At 43.8% G+C, this 25001-nt stretch overlaps 1 protein-coding gene across 1 annotated transcript in view; it reads left to right on the forward strand.

The window, feature by feature from the left end:
- LOC144761885 (mucin-like protein) overlaps window positions 1-25001 on the forward strand; it is a 507595-nt gene that overhangs the window by 186318 nt on the left and 296276 nt on the right. Inside the window, exons 10-12 of the mRNA XM_078647097.1 lie at window positions 10006-10158; window positions 11085-11263; window positions 19726-19918. Of these exons, the coding sequence (XP_078503223.1) occupies window positions 10006-10158; window positions 11085-11263; window positions 19726-19918 (525 nt within the window). The remainder of the gene's footprint in view (window positions 1-10005; window positions 10159-11084; window positions 11264-19725; window positions 19919-25001) is intronic.

Raw genomic sequence — 25001 nt, forward strand, 5'->3', positions numbered from 1 at the left:
CATCCCAATCATTTTGCGATCAGCTCAACACCTATTTTACAGACAAAATCATTACCATCAAGGCTAACATCCCCCCCCCTTCACCTACTTTTGTGGACCCCTCTTCCCCCACCGTTCTCAATCGCCTCACCTCTATTCTTCCCCTCACTGAGGCTTCATTCCGCGAGATACTCCCCAAAGTCAAGTCGGGTTCCCCGGCAGACACTTGTCCTGCTCGTATCTTGCAACACATTTACTCCTCTTGCCCTGAAGCCCCCATCACTTTTCTCAACAACTCACTTGCTCAGGGAGTAGTGACCCCGGCACTCAAAACAGCCTTCATAGTGCCCATTCTGAAAAAGCCTGGCTCTGACCCTACCATCTCAGCCAACTACCGCCCTATCTCCCTGCTGCCCTACCTGGGCAAGGTGCTGGAACGCCATGCCACCGCGGTCCTCAGCGCCCACGTAGAGGCCAACGGTGGGTTGGCTTCCCGCCAGGCCGGTTTCCGTCCCAGACACTCGACCGAACCAGTCGTGGTATCAGTACTGGACACCCTCAGGATGGGCTTGGACAACAATAAACACCAGGCGCTGGTGCTTCTCGATCTCTCCGCCGCCTTCGACACGGTGGACCATACCATCTTGTTGTCCCGTGTCAGGGCGGCGGGAATCGAGGGCTCAGCCCTGCTCTGGCTGTCCTCATTCCTGAGGGACCGCACCCAGGCGGTTCGGTCGGGTGACTTCACGTCCACTCCCATCCCTGTCACTTGTGGTGTCCCCCAGGGATCTTCTCTTTCCCCCTTGTTGTTTAATCTTTACATTTCTCCTCTTATCTTTGCTCTTCAGGAGCTGGAGGTCACCGTGTACAACTACGCGGATGACCTCCAGCTCATCTTCGATCTGTCTACTTCCCCTTCTTCTGTCTCTAATTTTCAGTCGACATTGACCTTCATCAGGGACTGGATGAACCACAACCAGCTGAAATTGAACCCAGACAAAACCGAGCTGGTTCTCACCGGTGGTTCGTCCAGTCCGTGGAACTCCCATTTCTGGCCATCCTCTCTTGGCCCCCCCCCCTCTCCGTCACCCACAGTCAAAACACTGGGGGTTAAAATCAACAACCAGCTCACCCTCCACTCACAAATTAGCACCGTTGTATCTTCCTGCTTTCTCACCCTTCGCACTATCCGCTCTGTTTCCCGTTTTTTTTCCCCACTGGCACTTAAGATGATCATGGCTGCACTGGTCATCTCCAGGCTAGATTACGCTAATGCCATTTACAACGGCATCCCATTATACAGCCTGCGGAGACTCCAGTTGGTCCAGAACCAGGCGGCCCGTCTGGTCTATGGTCTCCCACGGTACCACCATTCCACACCCCTCCTCAAAGAGCTTCACTGGCTCCCGGTCAAAGAACGTTCCCTGTTCAAGACCGGGTGCATGGTCTTTCAGGCCCGACAAGGCACTGCCCCAGCCTTTATTGCCTCATTACTAAAGGAATATGTTCCTTCTAGAGAGCTTCGTTCTTCCTCCAAATCCCTCCTCCTAACCCCACGTTTCAAACGTAAAAAATGGGGCGGAACCAACTTTGCCACCCTTGCCCCCTCATTTTGGAATTCCCTCCCTGATCACCTCCGTTATTCTACCCATTATCTTTCGTTCCGCAAGGATTTAAAAACCTTTCTCTTTAAACAAGCCTTTCCTGTATAAACGCCCTCCCCACCCAATGACCGGCCTCATTTTCTTCAGGAGTCAAACGAACTACTAGCGCCAAGAAACCGTACGGTATATGCTGCGCTCTACAAATGTTTTAAATTAGAAATTAGAAATTAGGAAATGGCCCGAATCGGGTCACTCGATTCACTGATGACCACCTCTCAGCTTCCACGAATACAAACCAATAATCGTTTATCATTTATTCAGAGTACACTCAGAGTGGAGCCCAATCCGCCCAGCCGCTAAGGAGTGCTGCAGAGAGACTGACATCAGCAAGCATAATGATACATTATGTACATTTCAAAACCAATGTACACACGCCCATCATGGAATTTTCCAGAGAGAAGCAGCTGAACAGTAAATTACAATGGAGTAAGTTTCGATTCTGAGGCCAGGCACACATTATCTATCTTTCAAGGTTACTCTGCCTGTGCCCGCCACTAGACAAGTGGGAGAAGGCTTACATTTCAGAAGAAAGGTATGTGCTAATAAGAACAGTGCATTCATTAGTGTGGCGAAACTCAGTTCCGAAGAAACATAACCTAAAGAAGGCTGTTTCTCAGAAATGCTGAAGAATTAGTTCCGATCATGATTCAAAATGGCGCCTGTACACAAAATGGCGCTGCAAATACTAAGTTATGTAAAACAATAAAAACACATAATTTTTATTCCAACACTCAATGCTCCTGCCAAAACCAAAGGATGAAAAACTCCCTCTGCCCCTAGGAGCATATCGTCTGACCCCGATACCAAGAACAGCTTCTCTCCCACCATTTCCAACAGCCCTGAAAACCTTGCCTGACCTGCCTAAAAAGGCATTACAAGAATCAGCCGACATCTCTGTCTCCTCACCATCAACAACACCCTCTGTATCATTGCAAATGGAGGAAATGCATACCCCTGAATCTTCCTCCAATCCTGCTGAAACGCATCCACCTCCTCTGCTAACGGATCTGGTCTCCAACTGTAATAACACTCCAACTGGAAAGTCAGCCTTAACGCAAACAAATCCACCTCCAGTGGACCCCAAACTTGAAATATCCTCTGCCGTTTGCAACCCTATCTTCTGCTCTAGACAAAAACTCCAAATCCTTTTTGCTAACTGTGCCAGATTTTTCGACCCGCTTCCACCTAGGCGGTTTATGTAATGAACCACCGAAACAGTGTCCATTTTCAATAAAGCACTGAAATGCCTTAACTTCTTTCTGTTATGTTATGTTATGTTATGTTAAGGGGATTTTGTATAGCGCACTGTCACCGGAGGTATCATGGCGCTGAAAGGGTGCTGAGGAAACAGAGGGAATTTAGCGGGATTGTGGAAAAAGCCAGGTTTTTAATGATTTGCGAAATTGAATGAGAGTACCAGAAGTCCTAACTGAGAGGGGGAGAGAGTTCCAAAGTTTGGGGCCGAGAAAGGCAAATCTTCGACCCCCTGATCTACAGAGTTTGAAGGGAGGGACCACCAGAAGATGTAAGTGAAGTGATCTAAGGTTACGTGAGGGACAGTAGGGGCAGATAAGGGATTTCAGAAAGGCGGGACAAGAACCAGAGAGAGATTTGAAAATAAGACAGCCAACCTTAAAGGCAGCCCTTAGGCTGACCGGGAGCCAGTGTAGCTTGATAAGGAGGGGTTTGGCGGACTGCCACTTCGGAATCCCGAGGGCCAGTCTCGCCGCCTGGTTTTGAATGACTTGCAACCTATTGATGGAACATTTGGGCAAGCCGTAGTAGATGGAATTTGAGAAATCCAGGCGGGAGAGAACAAGGGCCATGATGACTTGAAGCAAGGCATCGGGAGTAAGAAGGTAGGCCACCTTCCTAATCCTGCGCAGTTGGAACATGCAGGAGGAAACCACTGTCCCCACCTGCGGCCCCAGAGAGAGCCCAGCGTCAATAGTGACCCCGAGGCTTTTCACCGAGGTTACCGGGGAGGGAGGAGAGCCAAGCTCTGTCGGCCAGAAATGTGGACCCCAGTGGACGGCGCTCTTACCCGGCAGGAGGAGCTCCGTCTTACCGGGGTTCAATTTCAACTGGTTCTGACACATCCACTGGAAGATATGGGACATGACTGCCTGGAAAGTGGGGATAGAAGAAGGAGAGTTTAGAGAGAAAATGAGTTGTAGGTCGTCCGCGTAATTGAAGACGCGGACGTCCCACTGCCTCAAAGAAGAAAGAAGAGGGCGAAGATAGAGATTGAAAAGAAGAGGGGATAGAGAGGAGCCCTGAGGGACCCCACAAGGCAGATGTTCCCTAGGGGCCCTAAATGTACCTAGGCTGAGGGACTGGGATCTCCCCATAAGGAAAGATTTCACCCAGGCCAGCGCCAGGCCCTGGATGCCGGCCTGTTCGACACGGTGGAGAAGGATGTTATGGTCCACCGTGTCGAAAGCGGCCGACAGATCTAATAATACCAGGGCCTGGGAGGTACCCTTGTCAGCTCCGTCTCTCAAACTCCATAAAGCATAAAGACCTGCTCTCATCTCCAAGCCATTTATGTGTTCTGACCTATCTTCCAAGGACCATTTTCCTCCTGTTTCCTGATCTTCCAAACATGCCCTCCATCCAAAGAGGCTGGTGTCTGACTCTAGTACAAAATCTGGACATATTTCAAATATTGCTCGGCCATTCCAGGCCTCCAGGTTCTCCAACCACCAAATCATCTCCTCCTGAGCATCTGCTGAAAGTAAAATATGATCTCCATACCAGAAATATTTCCTCAGTGCCTCCGCTTTCCATTTCTGCAAAGCACTGTAATGATGCAGCCAGGGAAAAACTGCCTGAATAGAAGAGGAAAACAAGCCAATCACCCTGCCAAACTCCTCAGAGTGACTTGCTCTTTATTCAACATTCCTTTCACCTCTGACCGAATCTTGACCACTTTCTTCTCTGGTAAAGTTAGTGTCTTCTCTACTGTGTTCACCACAAATCCAAAGAACTCTAAGCATTGACTGGGCTTCAAAACTGACTTTTCTTTGTTGATCAAGAAACCCAATCCTTCCAAAAGATCCATAGTCAAAAGCAATTGCTTCTCCAACTCCTCTTGACTCTGAGACATTACCAAAAAATCGTCTAAATACATTATCATACGTATTACTCTCTCCCTGAGAACCTTGGCCATTGGTCTCAACACCTTTGTAAAGCACCAAGGTGCTGACCCCAGTCTCAACAGGAGGCATGAAAACTGATACAGCTCTCCCAACCACCTGAACTGAAGAAATTTGAGACTCTACCACTATCGGAATAGTGAAATAAGTATCCTTCAAATCCAATTTCACCAACCAATCGTTCTCCTGGAGAATATCCCTTAAAAGATGGATAACCTCGTACTGATTCAACCCTCTCAAATTTATCACGGGTCTCCAACCCTTGTACTTCTTCCTCACCAAAACTATAGTACTCACAAATCCTCGATCTTTCACTGATACTCTCTCTATTGCTCCCTTCTGTAACATCTCCATTACCTCTTTTCCTACTACCTCCTGCAGCTCTTGCTGAAAAACCAACTAACCTGGTTCCTTCAACTGCTTTGGCTCTTTCTTGAACTCCAAAACATATCCTTTTACTGTGAGAATCGCCCATCTGTCCTTGCTTAAGTTCTCCCAATTCCTTACAAACCATTTTAACATTCCCCTACCCTGCTTGGGGTAGAACCAAAAATGGTCTTCGTACTCACCTTGAGATCCTTGAGCGAATTGGGACTGTTATTGAGTCCTCTTGAATGACCGGCCAGGGAAATGGGCCCTTCCCCAGCCTGGTCAAAAAAACCCTTTCTAAAGACCCTTCTTAAGGATGACTGGGCCTTGTCCAGACTGGTGAAAGTTGAAACATACTTTCCAACCCCCTTCACCAAACTATCACCGAACAAGTACCCCCTTGGGTCTTCTGCAGGCTCCTTTTTGGCAAAGTCCCCTAACTTAGGATTTATCCTCATCAGGATAGCTTTGTGTCTTTCCGCCAACAAAGCTGTGTTAGCGTTTGCTAGGAAACAAATCATCCTTTGCGACCAACCTCTCTAAAGCTCATTATCCATCTGGACACTTTTCTTTCTGGCCTCCTCCGCCATGTCCAAATTTCTGGCCAATGTCCCCAACACATCTAGAAAACGATCTTGGCACTGCGCAAGTGCCCTCTCCAAACCCTTCCTAAGGTCACACCCCATCTTAAACAAAAAGCGTACCAAATCTGGGTCCAGATCTGACGTCATGCAAGATTTACCATCAACCACAGGATGAGAGCACTCCGCCACAAGACAGTTCTGGCCTCTTTTTATAAAGGCCTCCTTATCCATAGCTTCAGAAAGTCAGCTACATGAGGCAACAGCCACCTGTCAGCACTTTCTGGGGTGCCTAATCATCTCAGGACTGAACATGTCCTCTCCCTGAGGATCCTTAAGGATCCCTTTTTCCTTTCTTTCCTTCTCTACCTTGTCTGTGTCCATATCTCATCCATCATCAAAATAATCATCCAAAATAAACTCAGCAGACTCACCCTCAAATTCCTGCTTAAAGACACCCTCATGAGGTTTTTCACCAACTTTTGTGCTGCTGTGGACTACCTCTGTTGTGCTGCGTAGGAAACCTTCCTCATTTGTGGTGCAAGGCTCACCCTTATTTTTTGCCAGAAATCTGACCGACTTCAATATTCTTTGTCTTCCTAGCTCTCTTTCCATAGTCTTCCACATCACTTCCCTATTCTTCTTCCATAGACCAACACCCCTCCTCTGATTTCACTGCTCTTCTTTTCCTTCTTAAAATTCTCTGCAAGACCTTTTTTGCAGAGCTATTCACTTGTTCCTGCACTATTTTCCTCAGGTTGGCATCTCCCCAACCTGAGGACTGTGCTCCCTAATTTATTTCCATAAGAACCAAAATCTTAAAAACACCTCAATGAAAGTTTTTTTTAAAAATAATTCCTTTTTCTCCTCTTTGTTAGTTTTGGGGGTCTCTAGTTGGCAGAGGTAGGTACCTTTGACCAAATAGGGACCCTTGTGTCTAGTCAGGGTAAGGGGCTACGCCCCTAAAATAACCCCTGCTCACCCCCATGGTAGCTTGGCACGAGCAGGCAGGCTTATCTCAGAGGCAGTGTGTAAAGCATTTGTGAACACTACCCTACAGATACTGGTTGTATTATGAAAATAAGTATTTTTATATAGACTTAACACAAGACCAAACAACAAAAATCCACAATACTGTACTCAAAAATAGATTTTAAAATAATAGGAAATAGCTCAGTTCTCTGAAGTTGTAAATGTGACAATTTACTATCAAAGTACCTTGGATGCGTAATGCAAAGCAAACAGAACGGAAGGTGTTGCGTCGGTTCCTTACTCTCAGGGGAGTGGATGCATCGGTTCCTTTCTGCTGCGCTGGGGAGTTGATGCTCGCTTCCTTACTGTGTGGAGAGGTGATGCGTGAGTTTTTTACTGCTCCTCGGTACGATGTGACAAGATGGCACCTTGATGCGATACTTCTCTCCTGTGGGATGCAACAAAATGGCGTCTTGCTTGCGATACAACAACGTTGATGCGATGCGTGCACGGCCGATGGCCGTGTGGTGACTCGATGATCTATGAAGCCGCGACAGGCCCTGCAACACGCTTCTCCGGTGGTGCAACGGAGACCTCTGCAGCGGCGGCACGCTTCTCTGGTGATGCAACATGCTTTGGCGATGGAAACAGTGGCAGCAGCGACTCGCTTCATTGGCGATGCGACGACAACTGCTGCGGCGGCGACACGCTTCTCGTCGTTGAGTCGTGCTTTCAGCTCCCAGTGACACGCAGTCTCTCAGAAGGCCCAGCACAACAGCAGGCACTTCAATTCCCAGGAAGGGAATTCTGGGGGAGCTGGTTGATGAAGTTTTGTATCCCTGAGACTTCAGGCAGCAACAAGCTCAAGTTCAAGCCCTTGGAGATTCTTCTTCAAGTTGATGAAAAGCACACTCAGTCCTCTTCTCCTTCCTTTGGCAATGAAGCTACCACTGCAGGCCAACCCCCAAACACACAGCACAGGGGTAGTCTCCTCCTTCAGCTTCCTGGTTCTTCTCCTCAGCAAAGGTTCGTCTTGATTCCTAGAAGTGATCTAAAGTTCTGGGGTCTGGGTCCCCCCTTTTATACATCAAAATCATTTGTCCCTGAAGCAGAGAATGTGTGTGCCTAGTCCAAAGCAGTTCTGTGCAGTCCAGGAGCACTTTGTTTACAGGACTCCTTCTTTCCTTTGACAGTGTGGGCCAGGGTCATCAGATACACCACAGGAGGTGGAGCCAGCATTGTGGAAGGCAGGCACAGCCCTATTCAGGCCTAAGTGCACCTCCTTCCACCACTCTACATGCAGATAGGTCTATTCAGCCCTGTGCTGACTCACCCTGTCTTCTGGAGCCCCCCAGTCCCTGTCACTCAAAAACCGACAAGAAATACACAACCTAAGAGGCAGGCTTGGATAGTTAGGCAAGAAAATACCTACTTTCTAAAAGTGGTATTTTCAAACACAGAATGTTAAAACCAACTTCATTAAAAGATGTATTTTATCATGCTGAGTTCAGGCACACTATACTCGTATTTCTACTTAGTTCCCTGAGTCAGTTAGGATTGCAAGATGTTGTAATCAAACTGCACATTCTGGTCTATGGGGAACAGGTAGCCTTGCAACAGTGAAAAACAAAAATTGCTGTAATTCACTATCAGGACATGCCACACACATCAGGACATGTCCTACCTTTTACCTACAATGCACCCTGCCATTTGGCTTACCTTTGGGGTGACTAATATGTAATAAAGGGAAGGTTTAGGCACTGGCAAGTGGGTGCACTTGCCAAGTCAACATGGCAGTACCAGACTGCACACAGGCCCTGCAATGGCAGGCCTGAGACAAACTTTACAAGCTGCTCCAGTGGGTGGCACAATCAGTGCTGCAAATCTACCAGCAGCATTTGATTTACACGCCCTGGACACACGCAGTGCACTATATTAGGGACTGACAAGTAAACCAAACAAGCCAGTCATGGAGTCACTAATCCATACATCAATTTACCATAGGGAGCCCTTGCACTATGTCACTGAATAGCAGCCGCACAGTGCCCAAAAGCATCTCAAACCAGCAAAAACATAACACTCTTACAATAATACTCACTTTTCTTTCTTATGTTCCAATTGTATTCAATTTTTTAAAACTCTTTTTATTATGTTTAAACTCAAAAACTCCTTACTATTTCAAACAAAACTAACTCCTACCTCTGATCACAAAACAACTACAGACTCTGATTTTAACACCTTTGAATCCTAAAATAGTTCTATCGACTCGATCGTGCTGCCTCCCTCACTGCGAGCTGACAGAAACAGCTCTTTTGGCAGTTGGTAGGCTAACGCTCAAATATACCTTACACTGATGACCGAGCGTTAGCTTCAAGCCATCAGTATTGCACAACTTCTTCAAAGTGGCTGTCACGCACGTAAGTGTGACGTCGTCACTCAGCCTATGGGCACCATCAAGGAATAATCTGTTCCTGTGGAAACCGTCGACACAACACGCTCGGATTGTACACTGCTCGCCCAGCCTGCTAGGCACTTAAAACTACGCCGCGAACCAAAGCACTTGTGGCGCAACTGTATTTCTTTTTTCCCTTTAGTGAATTTTACTTAAAGATACCTAAATCCCACACCAGTATTTAACCTATGCCCACAAACTACCTAATTTGCTTAAAACCCAAAGATTGGGTAATCTACATCCAAATCCCACAATACTTTAAGAGTTACAGGAGAAACATTATTCATACCCAAACATTTCCTAATATCAGTTATCTTTTTAAACCATTTCCTTAATATAACTACAATTATTCACCTTAAATACAAGAATAAATTAATTAACTTGTGAAACGATACTTATCTGTCAAGGAGAAGCAAATGAAAAAGGAAGAGGGCTGCTATGACAGAGTTTATATATGTTAATGAAACATTCTAAGTTTTGGAATTTCTGTGTTGGTGATGTAATACTTTGAAGTGCTGCAGGGAGCTGGCAATAAAAGTGATATGTATGATGCTAGCCTCCGGTCTTGTCATGAAATTCAGTTCCACCTGTGTGGAGTTCTTCTCACTGGACAAAACTGTATAGGAGGAATGGGACCCTGATTGCAAAGTCACATGAGTTTCCAAGAATTGTCATTGAAACCTACACCTGACAGAGCTTCCTTTGTGGATTTCTTATAGTTTTTGTGAATTTTAAAAAATAGCAACTCTATACTCAAACATAGCAGTACATCAAACATAGCAGTACATCTTCGAATAAAACTTGTATTTATTATTATTACTTCTCAATAGGGAGTGGACCCCCGGTGTTCGTTGGTACCTTTGTGCTTAAGGCTAAAGTCAATGTTTTTACAAGCACAGCTTTTCCTGCAGTGGATCCCAACAATGACACTATCACTTATTCTTTGATTGACCCTGCACCTCTAGGAGCATCGATTAGAAAAGGTAATTTTGTATTACATCTCATATTTTTGTACTTGTTAAACAAAGTAATATGTTAGAATTGTAACTACAAGAGTATATCTTTTTTACGACATGAACATCCGTGCGTTAGGGCCCTCATTCTAAGGACAACAGTAAAACGATGTTACAGTATTATACAGGAAATGATCAATACGAAGGGCTTAGGGGCATATTAGCAAGAAGCTCGTTAAAATTATCGCAGTTTTAGCGGCAGAAAACTGCCGCTAAAACGGCGATAATGGACTTGATAATATGCGCTATAGAATTCCAATAGAAGCCCAGGTAAGATGTCCAGCACATCTAACCTGGGCTTCTATTGGAATTCTATAGTGCATATTATTAAGCCCAATATCGCCGCTTTAGCTGCAGTTTCCTGCCGTTAAAACGGCGATAATTTTAACGAGCTTCTTGCTAATATGGCCCTCAGTTTTTTTGGTGTAGTGTTAAGTCATTGTCAGCGAATGAGGGAAACATGGTAATACTGCATGCTTTCACCCAGTCACAAAAACTTCAAAATATTTTGGCATTTTCCACACATAAACTGTGTCAAACCCACATTTTCACCTGAATCAGGATTACCACGGTCTCTTGAATGAGGGTCTTTTGGCGTATTTTAAAAAACTATCAACGCCTAGAGTTTCCCAGTGCGTTAGTTGGATGATCTAATAATTTTTCCACCAACACAATAAACACCCTTGCGTTTACACTTCTGATAGCAAATGCATGCCACTGAATAACACATTCTGAGTGGATTTGGCATGCGGTGAAGGCATGATCATTTTAATTTTCCAGTTGACATAATATTTTCTACAAACTGCATTCTTCTGAAATCTTAGGCAATGCGAACAAAATGTAGTTGACATGTTATTATTTACATATATACATACCTTTGATTCTTGGGCCATCAGACAATGGTTTGCTGACCTGGACACCTCGGAACAGGAACCCCGTTGAGCTGACCATACGTGTCAATGACGAAAACTCTGGTTCGGTTCTGACCCCAACAATAAAAATATGCGACTGTGCCAGTGGTGGAACATGTGATTTCAGCAAGATTATTGAACACCATCATAATGGACGTTTTCAGGTAAGCAGTAATTTAGAGATTTTTAAATCAGCAAAGGGCTAATGGGATTTCTATATACTATCTGCTTTTATTGTAAGATGACCGGAAAACAGCCCTCTTTGGGTAATGGGTGGCAGGGGGATGAGGGGTTACGGGACGTTCGCATTTCCCTAAACCTTTCCTGACATTTCCATTTTGAGTTAAGAAAAATACCTTAGGGGAGGTGGTTTCCACTGAAAAAGCCTTTTACAGAAACCTTTTAAATAATTACAAAAAATAAATGAAAGCTTGCCAGATTGTCCAGTGCCATCGTTGTCCTCCATCACTGTTAATCAGATAGATTTCATAAAACATTACTTTATAATTTTTTTAAAATATTTTACATTTGTTGGTGAGTTTGTAAAGCATGTCGTCATTCCGATGTGTAAGAGACATATATTTTATTTTATTTACTTAGAAAAATGTGTGAAGTATTCGGCAGTCACAAAACATTTGTAAAGTCAAATCACCACACAATAAAAATCCCACAACCAATCTAGAAACATGCAGAAAAATGTAATGCATAAAAGGACACCAAAACGATCAAAACCTAATTAGAGGAAATGGAATCACCAATTGTTAGAGATTAAAGGCAAGAAGCACCAAGAAAAAGTAAAGTAGCAGCTAGCAGTCACTGCTTGCAGTTGACCTGCACACCATTTCAGGCTGATCACAAAAGAGCACTGGTCATATACACCAAGCGATGTCGTACCAGTCAAACATTTTACCATCTGATGTAATCTCTGAAATAGAAGTCTAAATCCTCTAGCGTTCAGCTTGCAGACTGAATCCACCTCCCCCTATACTTGCTGGACAAGGTCCTGGTGTAGTCACTAGCTTTGGAAAGAAAACCTCAGAGCAGGAGAAATTCAAATATTGTGGGTGCCAAAGTCCTCGTATTGTGCAGATACTATTTGTGCCTTCCTCATGTCAAGATTTCCTCATTCAAACTTGGGGGTCAATATAGAAGTTCCTTCCCTTCCAACACAGTGGTCCACGTGCCTGATTTAAAAGGCCGACAGACTATATGTGTGCAATGATGGTGACTACTCCATCACCGCTGTAGCCGAACTTCTGCGATGGCCTCACCTAGTAAGACAAATTGGAGAATTGGCTAAATGTCCATCCAGAAAATTAAGATAGATGGACATATAGCCGCTCCAATACTGTCTGTCACCACCAGGCAAACCCTGGTCAATAAGGGGCAGTGACATACACAAAATGCCCACCTCTGCCATGTGAGATCACTCACATGCCAAGGTGGGCATTATCTTTTTTTATTTTCAAAGAGAAAATTCTGATTTTGGGCTTTTCTTTTTGTAAACAAAACAGCAACCAGGGCCATATTTTTCATCAAAATGTAACACAGTACAGAGCAGCATGTCAACTTACTATGCTGAGTTACAGGCAAAGGGCAGGAATGCACTGTATGTATCACAATACACTACATTCTTGCCTTTTTCCAGCACTGACGCACGTTGGGCTACCTAGCGCCAATGTAGGCACTCTTGCACCATGGTGTAAGGGTGTCTGTGTTGCATGTAGGATTCTGCCTCCCTGAGGCAAAATGACGCAACACATCGATTTGTGCTGTGTTGCATTACTCTGCATTCATCAAGCTACTCAGGGCCATGCAAGGGAGCCTTGCGTGCCTTGATAAATCGCATTGTAGGGGTTGTGTTGCTTTGGCAAAAGTGATGCATTCCCTTGATAAATATGGTCCTCATGTTGATTGAGCCCTGCACCAAACTGCTGAAAGGATTGACTGGAACGGCTGTGAGAGGCCTACCGCCGAAATTTAAATTGGCCCCTTAGTCTCTTTTATGGAGCTCAAAATACTCGATTGGGGGAGAAGACTGAAACTGTATCAGATAAAGTTGCTTCGAAATCTGATCCCCGCCCACAAGGTCCTGCTGATGCTCCAGAGGTCTGGGAAGTTCAAAAGAGTTTCTGGAGCTGCTGTTATTGGTCTCATCTAAGACTTCCAAGATGTTAGGTTCAGCACTTAGTGACCAGGCCAACTGATGATTTGAGTCTACTTCTTAGTCCTGGGTAAAAGAGGGAGCATGTGCAGCACTGCAGGTATCTGCACAGTCCAGTCCTTTTCTGTTCTACTGCAGGTCTAGAGAGTGTTCTAATGAGCTATCAGTGAAGTGCCAGCTTTAGAGTTTTCACTAGCCTGTGGATGGGGTGACTGTCAGACACTCCCTAATCAATGCAAAAAAGTTCCCAGGAGTCACTTTTCCCACCATTCCAGCACATCCTGTTTGCATTACTGCAAAATATCCCACCGTGTGCTATTTTGAGGCAAATTCAGCATGACAGAATTTTTCTGCCCCTCAGAGGAGCTTGTGTGCCAGCCAGGGGTATGTTTGGGGAAGTGAGCTGCTCTCTCTCCCCCTCCCCCACAGCAAGGGAAAAACTGGTCCTGGGTTGCATGTGTTCTGGTTTAGGGAGGGCCTGGCTTGGCAGCTCTCATGCGTACTTATTCTCACACATTACTTCAGTCACTCAAACTCACTTGCTCTCACTGTTAATCCGTCTAATTAATTCTCACTGACTCAAACTCACCCGTTCTCACTCAATTACATACACTCATTGTCACTCACTCTCCTTCTTTCTCATCATTCTCACTTACTCTTACATTCACCCTTTATTTCAGTCTGCCACTCAAATTCATTCACACTCACTCACTTTTACTCACACATACAAACTTATACATTCACATGCTCTGTCTCTAACATACACATTCTCACCCATACGCACATTATATATATTTAATAAAAAAGTTTTTGAACTTATCTTAGTTGCCACTGAAGGCCCCGTCCCATCTCCGGGTACTTTATTTTCTATTATACTAACAGTGAATAATATACTATTATACATTATTATTGTAATACAAATGGTTCAAAAACAAGGAGGCCGCTGTGTTCTATGCAATGATTTTGTTACCTCGGGTTACCCCTATAGTTGCAGGAGTGATTGCAGTTAAAAAAAAAGCATTTGCAATGCAACAGGTCTGCATTTGTTAAAGTAAGAGCTTTTGGCATTGAAAATAACAATGTTTTTTACTTTTGTTTTATTTGCAGTGGAGTTATTATATTTGCATAACACTATTGCCAATAGTATAAAAAAAGACAAAGTAGAAAACATTGTCATTTTTAACGCGAAGAGCTCTACCTTCAACAAATGCAAGATCATATGTGGCCAAAAGAGGTCTAATGGGACATTGGGTGCTCTTTTGGCACAGTGCAGAAGATATAGTAAATCAACCCTACCCATAATCGATTGCATGCAAGACAGTACTACAAGTACATTCAAATAGCTATGTCCATATATACAATTAGTTGCTTTGAAATGTGACAAAAGAATTATTATATTAATTCTGGATTAGGTTGTACTCTATGTGGAGCTGATGAAGGGAAATTTATAGAAGGTCTCATATAAATGTGAGATGTGCTAGTGAGTAAAGTAACCACTGCCAGCTTTGCTTAGGACCAAGTGTGTGTCCTACCTGAAGCCCTTTAAGAAAATACTGCTCTGAGACTGTAATTAAAACCTAGGGAGAAGCAATACATGTAACAGGGGTGTCCTCAAGGGAGGTTACAAGAAGAGACAATGCGTTACTAAGGAGGGACTACTAAACCTATTGACCCATGAAAAGCCAACATTGACACATGAAACGGACAGTAGCCAATTAAAAATATGGGTGGAAAACGGGCAGAGCTTTATGCCCGTATCCTCAATACAGCCTGTCTGAAAGAGACAGTGCATGCTCTGCCTAGGCAGGACCTACAAATATTGGCAATTTATGCACACCCACAGACAAATGGTGTCTTGAGTGTTTTGTCTCGAAAGGAGAAGAATAGCTCACACTGAAGGAGGCCACATAGCTGCAATTAACAAAAGCTCAACTGCTGAAGAGCAATTTACATTTTTTGCAAGAAAAACAATAAAATCTCTTGCATGCCATAGGTAGGTGTAATAAAAATGCGTGGAAGAAACAATGCAGATTTTAAGACTGTTCGTTTGCATTAGCAAAATAGAGCGCTGTAAAATGTTCATAATGCAACACTCTTATCACCATATGGAACAGCTGTTAAAAATACAACCAAAATTAATACTAACGAATTTTTAGCTTGCTTTTTTTATGTTAAGCACTGGTGTTTTTAGAGAGAGCGAGCGAAGAACACATATATAGCAGTGTTTGTTATGTGCTTGTGTCCAAGAGCTCGGAATTAAACTGCAAATCACCTGTTTCTGGAATTACAGTGCTATTCCTACAAACATACCTTTAGCAGCAATACATGCCCATACAAATGTAAAAGGCAGATCTGTTTAGTATAAAGTAGTAGCAATGTAGCCTTTAATTAGGGAAGGAAATATTGCGAATTCTTAGAAACTTAAACTGCAGAAGAATTCAGTATCAATACTCATTGGGTGCTGATTTGTCAGTTAAAAAAGCAATTCTGTAGAGCAGAAAAATACATCAAACATTTATACTTTCCTTTTACTTAGGAGATAACAATTGGCATTTCAGTTTGTTCCGAGATCTCTCTTGCTGTCTGTTTTAAATACATTTGTTCTTGTTCCAACCGCGCTCTTCCTCATACCAGGTGAAAATAGAAACTTTTATTCGCCCTGCATTGCCTGCCATGCTTGGAAAGCCGAGAGTAGGCCTAGGTAGAGTTTGCGGAGTTCCACTGCTTGAAACTCCGCAAAGTTACAAAAAAGCAAGCAGCAGTGTGTATTCCGTTGCGCCATTTGAACTTGTTTTTAGTGCTGGTTGTTTGTCATGTGCTTCAAAATCAGCATGAATGGCACCACACACAGTGCCAGATGGTGCTGCTTCTTTCTGCAGCTCGAGTAGAAGTTCGACTCAAGCGGCAGCTTCCTCAACACGAACAGAAGGAGAGAGCAACCATCCGCGACTGCCCACAGTGAGAAATCTTGCTAGGAGGTAGTCTAGCATTGTTTTTTCCTTTCTCTGCATCTTAATTTTGGCGAGAGTGAGTGAGTAAAAAAATCTGCTCTGCTACATGGAGCAGAGTTTTTCGGAATTCCGTGTGCTCTAAGGTGTGCTGAAAACTCCCAAAACTGCGCAAACGGAAAAGAGTTCACTGCAGAGCCCTAGCTGAGAGTTGAGGCCTGCATAGTTGAGTCAACAAAACACGTGCTAATGACTGCGTAGGAGTCAGCACTCAGTTTACTTCTTTCAGCCATGCTAAAAGTTAATTGCTCCTTTCCCCACTCATCGCATGGTCGGGTGGGGGTCAGTGACCTTGCTTGATGTCCACACCCCACCCTGTGAGAAGCTGTTAAAGGGTGAGACTGTGACTAGCATGCAACCCAGAGTGCTACAGGGCTTAAACCTGAAATGCCTGGGGCTCACTTTGCCTGCAATGCTGCCTGGGCCAATCCTGCGTGGATTGAGAAAGTTTTACTGGGCTGATCACATGCCCCAGTGCAGTGATGTTTTCAACCCAGCAAACAGTAACTGATGGCTCATAAGCTGCAGTGCACACCTGAGAAGGGAGTAGAAGAGTGGGTTGCCAGCCCACCCGATCAGTACACTACAGTTCATGCAACTTTTAGTCAATTTTTTTCCTGATTGATAGAAAAATATATAGCAAAAAAGAAGCCAGAAGAAGCAGCCAGGGCCGAGCCCCAACGCTTGCCTTTAGGAACTCCCATGCTCTCTAGCCAGACTTTCTGCCTGCCCGATCAAATTTCCAAAAATGTTCATTGGTCTACAGTAATTTATAATTAAACATCAAACATACCAATACAGATCTCACATTGCATCCAAATATATCGCTTTTTATTTATTCATACATAAATCTATTTGTCAAAAAGTTCTTTATTTAACTCTGATACATCAATATCCTGTCCAGGACATGAACCCATCAATCTCCCCAACCTAGCACTCTTGACCTCAAACACACATAAATAAAATGTTAAAATACAGTCAACTATCATTCTCATTCATATCAAATTCGTACCATATACAACAGCCTGTTTAAAACATCACAAAGAAACCCTGGGCCTATGACTCGCAGAGTTAATATATTCTCTGTTGATTATATAGGTTCCCATCCTCAATAATTGCATAGCGATAGTTCATCACATTTAAATATTATCATCCATAAGCGCTTTAAATATTGTTTGTATCATTAATCTTCAGATAAAAATCATCTTTATCAACTCCGCTAGGTATCCAGTTCAGTGCTGATGCATGCTTTGGTGTGAGACTAATCTTCAATCATACACCTTATTCAGGGCACATTGTACATGCTCATCACTTCAAAATGTATAAAGGGGAAACTTGGAGAGGGCAGGAAACCACCTTTATTATATCTCAAGTTGATCTCTCATTGTTGTAGCAATCCAAAGGGGAACATACTCCACCGATTTAGCTTCACTGAAACATCTCATACTGCCATTCTGTGGATGCCACCGTAGAGACTGAACAGCGGAGAAAGGCGAGAATCATCTATTGAGATTTTACTCCTTGCCTGATACTGAGATTATAACTAGATATGAATGTTTTTGGCAAGTGCCATATAATAGGATTTTTCTCCTGCCTTCCTTCCGTAGTCCCAGGAAAAGATGTCTGGAGTTGCAAAAGGCTAATTTGAAGTTATTTGTGTGTGCTGAGGCAGCCTCTTTAAAGTGCAAGTGTGGCTGTGGACAGGTCTGCCACATCCGACTATGATGGCCCAACCTGCCAGCATCCAGTCCCCATATTCTGTGGATGTCTGGCAGGAATACACAAGGGCCAACTGCCACTCACACCTCGCCATGTGACCCAGGAACAGGATACAAGTGCCAAATGGCTACTTTCCAAAATTGGAATTTTCTGAGTTTTGACCTATAATCCACCACTATCATTAAAGAGAATTTCAAATTCGAATTACCTAGACACCAAACATGACTTAAGTCCTGACCTCCAATTGGTGCACCTCCATACCTGAACCCTTGGAAGTGGTGATAAAGTGCTAAGATAGCCTAAAACTTGGGACTCAGGAAGTTTTCACCCAATAAATGCTCTGAGAACCGATAAGAGATTGGGAATCGTCTGCTCACCTATCTGCCCAAAGTGCCTCACCGGCCGGCCTGCCTCTACGGTAGCTCCCACTATGTTCTTCTCCATAGCAGCAAAATCTTATTCAGTGGCTCGTTCCTGGAGGTTTATCCAGCCTCTTGGTTCTCTGCTGGATGCAGCCCGCAGCTTTGTCCTGGATAATATTTTTGGCTTCCAAAAGAGACTATGTCCAAATGTAGAAATCTTCACAGCAACGTCATCTAGCGGCTGCCAGACAACAACACCTCTTTCCCAGACAATTCTGGCTGCCTTGTCCCCCTGAACTTTACCTTCACAGCCATTATTCTTTGAAATTTCTTCCAAGTCCGACGGTAAGAGGAGACTGGCCCTAATCCCCTTTGTAGATCCGCACTGCACTCTGTCATGGTCAGTCATACCTTTCAATTTTGCCATGGTTGCTTGTGGATGGATGCCCATAGTTGGTGCTTTAATCTTATAGGAGCTATTTTTCACTTCATACTTTTAAAAGGCATACCCCTGGTTCTACTGACTGCGTTTGGTTAACATTTTTGTGTTAAATAATGTATTACAATTTACTCCATTGGTGTGGGAGTTTTTTAAGAACAGATTTCGTTACAGACTGTTGTGTTTCGCCTTGTGAGTGTTGCTTGAGAAGGGCTCACACGCCCTCAACCAACAACTCCTCTTCACATATTCTCTCTGCATATCTCTCACATCACCTTCTTCTTCTTCACCACTGTCTTTCCACTTCCACTGCATATACTTCCTTGCATCACCAGTTCACCATGTTCTGCATTAATCTCTCTCTCTCTCTCTCTCTCTCTCTCTGTCTCTCTTCCTCTCTCTCTTCCTCTCTCCCTCCTCCCCGCTCTCCAGCAATAAGAAAAGGGGAGAAACTTTCACTAATTTCAGAGATAGTAAAGTTTACAATTTAGCTGGACCCAAAGTCATTTTTAATGCACAATTTACCTCTTTTGGACTTGGGCCGGGCTTGTAACTGCTGGGAGCTGCACAGACAGAATGCTGTTTCTGGGATTAGCTAACCCCACAGTGCTACACAGCCTCCTCACCCACAGAGGAGCTAGCTATTATGTGTGAGATTACCATTTTAGGTCAGTGATGTTGACACTAAAATATGTGATGTGTGGTACTTGGCATGGCCAAATAAACCCGAACTCCAGGTTTCCAGACTGCCCTCACAGAAACCATTTTTCTTGTGGATATCAGTTTTGCAGCAATATCAGTTACATATGTTATGTGCTGCATATTTATCTATATAGGATCTAATTCTCAACCTGAAATTTTTATTTAAGAATTACACTACCACAAGAGAAACAGAGTGAGTCTGAGTATTGAAGCATGTTTATTCTTTTCATAGGTGGTTGGCTGTTCATGTCCAGATGGATTTTCAGGAGCCTTCTGCTCAAATATCTCTTCTCCGTGCAGAGGTGAACCTTGTTTCCCTGGTGTGTCCTGCAGAAATCAGACCTCACCTACATTCTTCCACTGTAATAGTTGCCCTTTGCAGACTGTTGCAAGTGGACCTGAAGGCATAAAATGTTTTACTAATGGTAAGTCTTTAGATAATTATTTCTGCTTTTTTCAGTCATTGGAGTATGCTTTGTTGCTGAATTACAAATAATATTAGATACAGTAAGCGCAGTTGAATTGCTATTGCTCAGTTAAAGAACAAAGCTATTTCTACTTCAATGGTGACCATTTTGACCAGGTATTAGTTCTAATTTAAAGTTTTCTGCTCTTTGCTTCCGTTTAATTTCCTTAAGAATTCTACTAGCTTAAATTACTAGATCATCAAATTCTTGCTGACAGTTCTTTGGATGAAGTTCCACCAGAATATGAGTCGGAGCGGAAGTGGCATTACCCATCTGTGTAAACTCTGTGATATCACAGTAGGGAAGTCATTGGCCCCTTGATAATCCAACAACAGTCTCTTATTTGTTGCTGACAGTCTAAAAGAAGGACAAACTAATGCGTACTAAGGAAAACAAACCACGCTGCCAGAGCCCTGCTTACTTTCTTACACTGCTTTATTGACCCCTTACACCAGGAGCAGCAAGTACAGTACAAGGTTACCAAATAGCAGGCCAGTGATGTAACCTGCTATTCCTGATTACCGCTAATAGACATACATGTTAATGGATGTTTTGGGGAAATCTTCAACGCTACTCTGTAGTGGAACTAACAAGGAAAAGCTGGTCACCTTCTGAACAATATTGGCAAAGCCAGAAGGTCTGACTTCCATTTTCCACAATGGTCCAGACCCATGTGGCTTTTCTTTTGTTTTAATGTGCTATCTCAGACTTCTTCAGTGCAGCAGGTGAAGTGGTACTGGGACAAAGTGATGTGAGGGGCACAGTCATGTAATTTGTAGGGAGAGTTGTGGTATGTTTCTTATGCTCCTTCCCTCTCCTTTGCAGTATACATTTTTCCCTTAGGTTTGGAGAATAATGTGCTCACTGTCGCCTTTCCTGTTGAGCTGGGAATGGGTCCAGGGTGGGGTTGGCCTCTCATTTACAGTCCAGTCATGGCTGGTTTGTCTTTCCCTGAAATATTGTTTATACACATTTCTCATCTGTGGAGCACTGAGAGATCTCACCCTAGTCTGCCATCTGCCCTATAGGATAGAAAGATGTGCAAGGCAGTGTTACATGCATACATATGTTACCAGCCCTTTTCAGTGAGAACTGCTTCAGGTGTCAATATTGTTGCACTCACAAAATAGGTCATCTTCATATTCCATGAATTCTTCTCTCCCTCTCACCATTTAAATTAGGAAACTGCAGACACTGGTACTGATAATTTCTATAGCCCATGTCTCCCTCTGCTAGTCCAGGCACAAGTATCTGTGAGATATAGGCCTCTTCTCCCCACTGGGGTTGTGCTACATAAATTCCCCCCTAATAAAAGTGTATCAGTTGGTGTAGTCTGGAATTTCCAGTGCCAGGGCACAACTGACACTTTCTCTCACCTCTAACCTCTAAGAAAGCTTTCATGCATTCGTTGTCCCAGGCACATCTTTGCGCATCAGCCTTAGCAAAGGCTATGCCACCAGGGAAAAGCTGGGTATCCACTGTCTACAGTACCCAACCATTCACAAAACATTCTGACATCTTTCTGTGTTTTAGGAGGATCCATATTTAAAATGGCTTCTACTCTCTCCTGTGACACCTAACGAGTTCCCTTTGCAATTATATGTCCCAGATACAGGACTTCTTTTTTATAGCATTGTAATTTACTCAGGGACACCTCAAGTCCATTTTCAGCAATTACCGAATTGGTAAATACAGAATCGGTAATTACCGAATTATACAGATTCGGTAAAAATTACCGAATTTTTACCTACATCTGATTTACCGAATCTAGAATACCGAATCGGTAAAATTCGGTATTCTAGAGTAGGTAAATCAGATTTACCTACATCTGGCCTCAGTCTGCCAACAAATCACATCTGCTGTTTGTGCTGACTTATCTCTGGTCTCATAGAATCCCATATCTGTTGGTTTAAGATAAGTCTGACCTGTATGCTGCTGAAATACCTTCAACAACCTTTCATAATAATCATGCACTGCTTCTTTCACTTCCTGATGAATTCTGCTCAATCTCACATAATCCTAAGTCCTTTACAGGCACCCTGCCTTTCGAGAAGGTAATCACCTCATTGTACTTATTCATCACAACAGTTAAGGGTGCATTCGTACAAGATTCTCTTTGCAGCTCAGCATCTGGCCAATATGCAGCAACTGTATATTTTGCCCACAGATCGCTAGAGATAGCAATGTCAAAAAATATATTAAAATCAATTCACAGCACCTTGGAAATGTTTACAAAACCTTTCAACTTGTGTATACCATTGCATTGGACTTTCTCTCAATTCAGAAAAAAATATTTCATAAATGTTACAAGATTTCTGCTCCAAGGCACATGAACATACCCTTTACCTGATATCACTCTGAAAGGAAAAGCTGAAGTTCTTTCATCATCTTTTGCTTACCCTCAGTTGCTTCTGCCTGACTTGCTTTCTTTTTGTGTTTGCCCATTTATTTTCTTATTTTTTTAATTTACTCCATTTGCAAACGCTTTTTACTAATTTCACAATATGCAGACATATTCCAGAAGAACGCAATGTCTTGATCAATTCATCATTTAGCTGCACTCTAAAACTTTTTAGCAATGGGGCACTTTTTAAAAGATCCGTTATGTTCCGGGGTTAGGCATCTTCAAACAAGTTTGTTTCACCCTGTGCCATTTGTGTTTTAAAGCCTAATCTACATCCTTCTTCTAATGAATAGTCTGTGGGGTTATCCAGACCACAATCTGTGAATTTTGCAAAGTTGGGATTAATCCAGTCACAGATGCTCCTCCAACAGCTCCTCGAATTGCTATATTTGGGATAATTTTATTCAGACGAAATGGCTGATATGTTGGCCATGTTGTTGACAAGGGGAAATGTGGGGTAGTCTAGGTAGCCATTGGTGGCTGACAGGAAGCCTAGGAGAGTGGAGTTTGCACCTAGGGTATCGTGCCCCTAGTCCAGAAATGGGCCAGGGTCCAGGGAACCCAAAAGGGGTTGGAGGCGGATGGTGTGGGTGGTCAGCAGATCACATTGGAGGCTGGCCCTGGTGAAGCAGTATCGCAGGTTGGTGTCTGTGCTGTGGTGGTGCCAGTGGCAACTGGGAGTATTGTCCAGAATGGTAAAAGTTGTATGGCGATTGGGGTTACCCCAGTAGGTGGGCCAGAACAGCTGTATCTGTTGGCAAATTGTGCTATTATGTAGCCTTGGTTGTCCAAGGTGGAAATGGGTGGGTGCGCTAGCTGATGTGTCAGACAACTTTGTCTGCTCTCCTCTTTGTGAAGTTCCCAGAAGAGAACCTGGGGGAAGCAAATTGACACACAACCTGTCAGCACCTCGGGGTCAGTCAGGAAACAAGGCTATTGATGGGGCTTTATGCTCGGTCAAGTATGCTTCTTTAGACCAGGCAATTCAGTTTCTGCAAAAGTTGGGACAAGGTTCTCGCTTAGCAAAATCAGATATAGAGTCAGCTTCACACTTGCTCCCGGTACATCCGGAGGATTTTCATTTTTTAGTTTTCAGTTTGAAGACTCATTATATTTTGACAAGTGCATGACCATGGGCTGCACGATCTCATGTTCATATTTTGAGAAGCTTAGCACTTTTCTTGAGTGAGTCTTAGGTGGAAATCTGGTCATCATTGGGTGTTGCAGAGGCTTGGGAGTCTGTCTTTCCAGGTGCTGATGGAGAATTTTAGGGTATCTGCAGCTCAGGGTAATACTTTTAGGCTGATGACCACCATTGAATTCTTAGGCATTGAGATGGACTCTGTTGTCGAGGGCTCAAGGCTCCCCTTGGAGAAGGTGCACACTCCCTGAGAACATGCCTGTGGGCTAAGAAGATGACTTTGCATGTGGTGGTTGTGCAGCTCAACTTCCGATTGTGCATTATTCACATCGATCCACAGGCATACCCTGGTTGGGGAGGTGATGTAGGTGGGTGGGGTCCTGCCATATGGAGGGACCCATCCAGTGTCAAATTTTGGATGGGCAAGGGAGGTTCAAACCAAGGGTCACTGGGACCAGTCATGATCTCTGTAGGACTTGGCCCTTTTTGGCTAAAGTCCCTTAACTTTTTGCTTTCCCCCTAGACCTTTTTTCTGACATGGTGTTGCCAACTTAGATGCTTTGGACACTTTGCCACTGCTAAAAAGTGTCAAAGTGCAAGTGTTCCCTGTATACAGTGTAATGGTAATTGGTTGTCCATGATTGGTATGTTTGCCTTACTAAGTGAAGTCCCTAGTAAAGTACACCATGTGTGCCAGGGCTGGTAATGCAACTGCTACTAGTGGGCCTGCAGCACTATTTGTGCCAGCCACCCAAGTAGCATTAAAAAGGGAACTCAGATCTGCCATTGCAGTGCCTGCGCGCAGTTTGTTAAACTGCCAGCCATGTTGTTCTGTCAAGTGCACTCACTTGCCAGACCTTACTCTTCCCTTTCTAGGCACATCAGACACCCCTATGGTAGGTCTAGGGTACCCCCTGGACAGGGTGTAGTGCATGTAAAAGGTAGGACATGTACTAAGGTGTGTGTCATGTTCTGACAGTGAAATAATCTCCATTTCGTTTTTTACTGTTGAAAGGCCATCTTGCCGATAGGACAGAATCGGTAGGCTGTGTAATATGTTTTCCAGCCTATATTCCCAATGGCTTAAGATGGAAAGGTGAAGTTTAGTATGCCTGAACTCACAATGTAATAACACATTTTTTTATGAAGGTGGTTTTTGCATTGTGTGTTCTCTCTTTTAGAAGTGCCTGAGTTTTTGTTTTTTATGCTCTTAACATTTCTGTGTGTCTCTTCCTGGCTGTGAATTGACTGTCTGGATTTGAAAGTGATAGGCTCTCGGGAATGTCTTGACCAAGGGAAGGAGGTGAGACAGCAACAGGCTGAACTGCATCTGGATTGTAGGGGGAGGAGAAGCCCCTAGAGGGGAAGAGGCCTGTGTTGCTGCTATAAAACAATCGTCTCATCTCCTGCTGAGTGATTGAAAATCCAATCCCCCCCTATACAAAGGAAGAAAGTTGTCACTGGTAGGGAGCATTCCAGAACTGGTTTGAACAGGG

This window comes from Lissotriton helveticus, chromosome 6 (assembly GCF_964261635.1).
Source record: "Lissotriton helveticus chromosome 6, aLisHel1.1, whole genome shotgun sequence".
Lineage (NCBI taxonomy): Eukaryota > Metazoa > Chordata > Amphibia > Caudata > Salamandridae > Lissotriton > Lissotriton helveticus.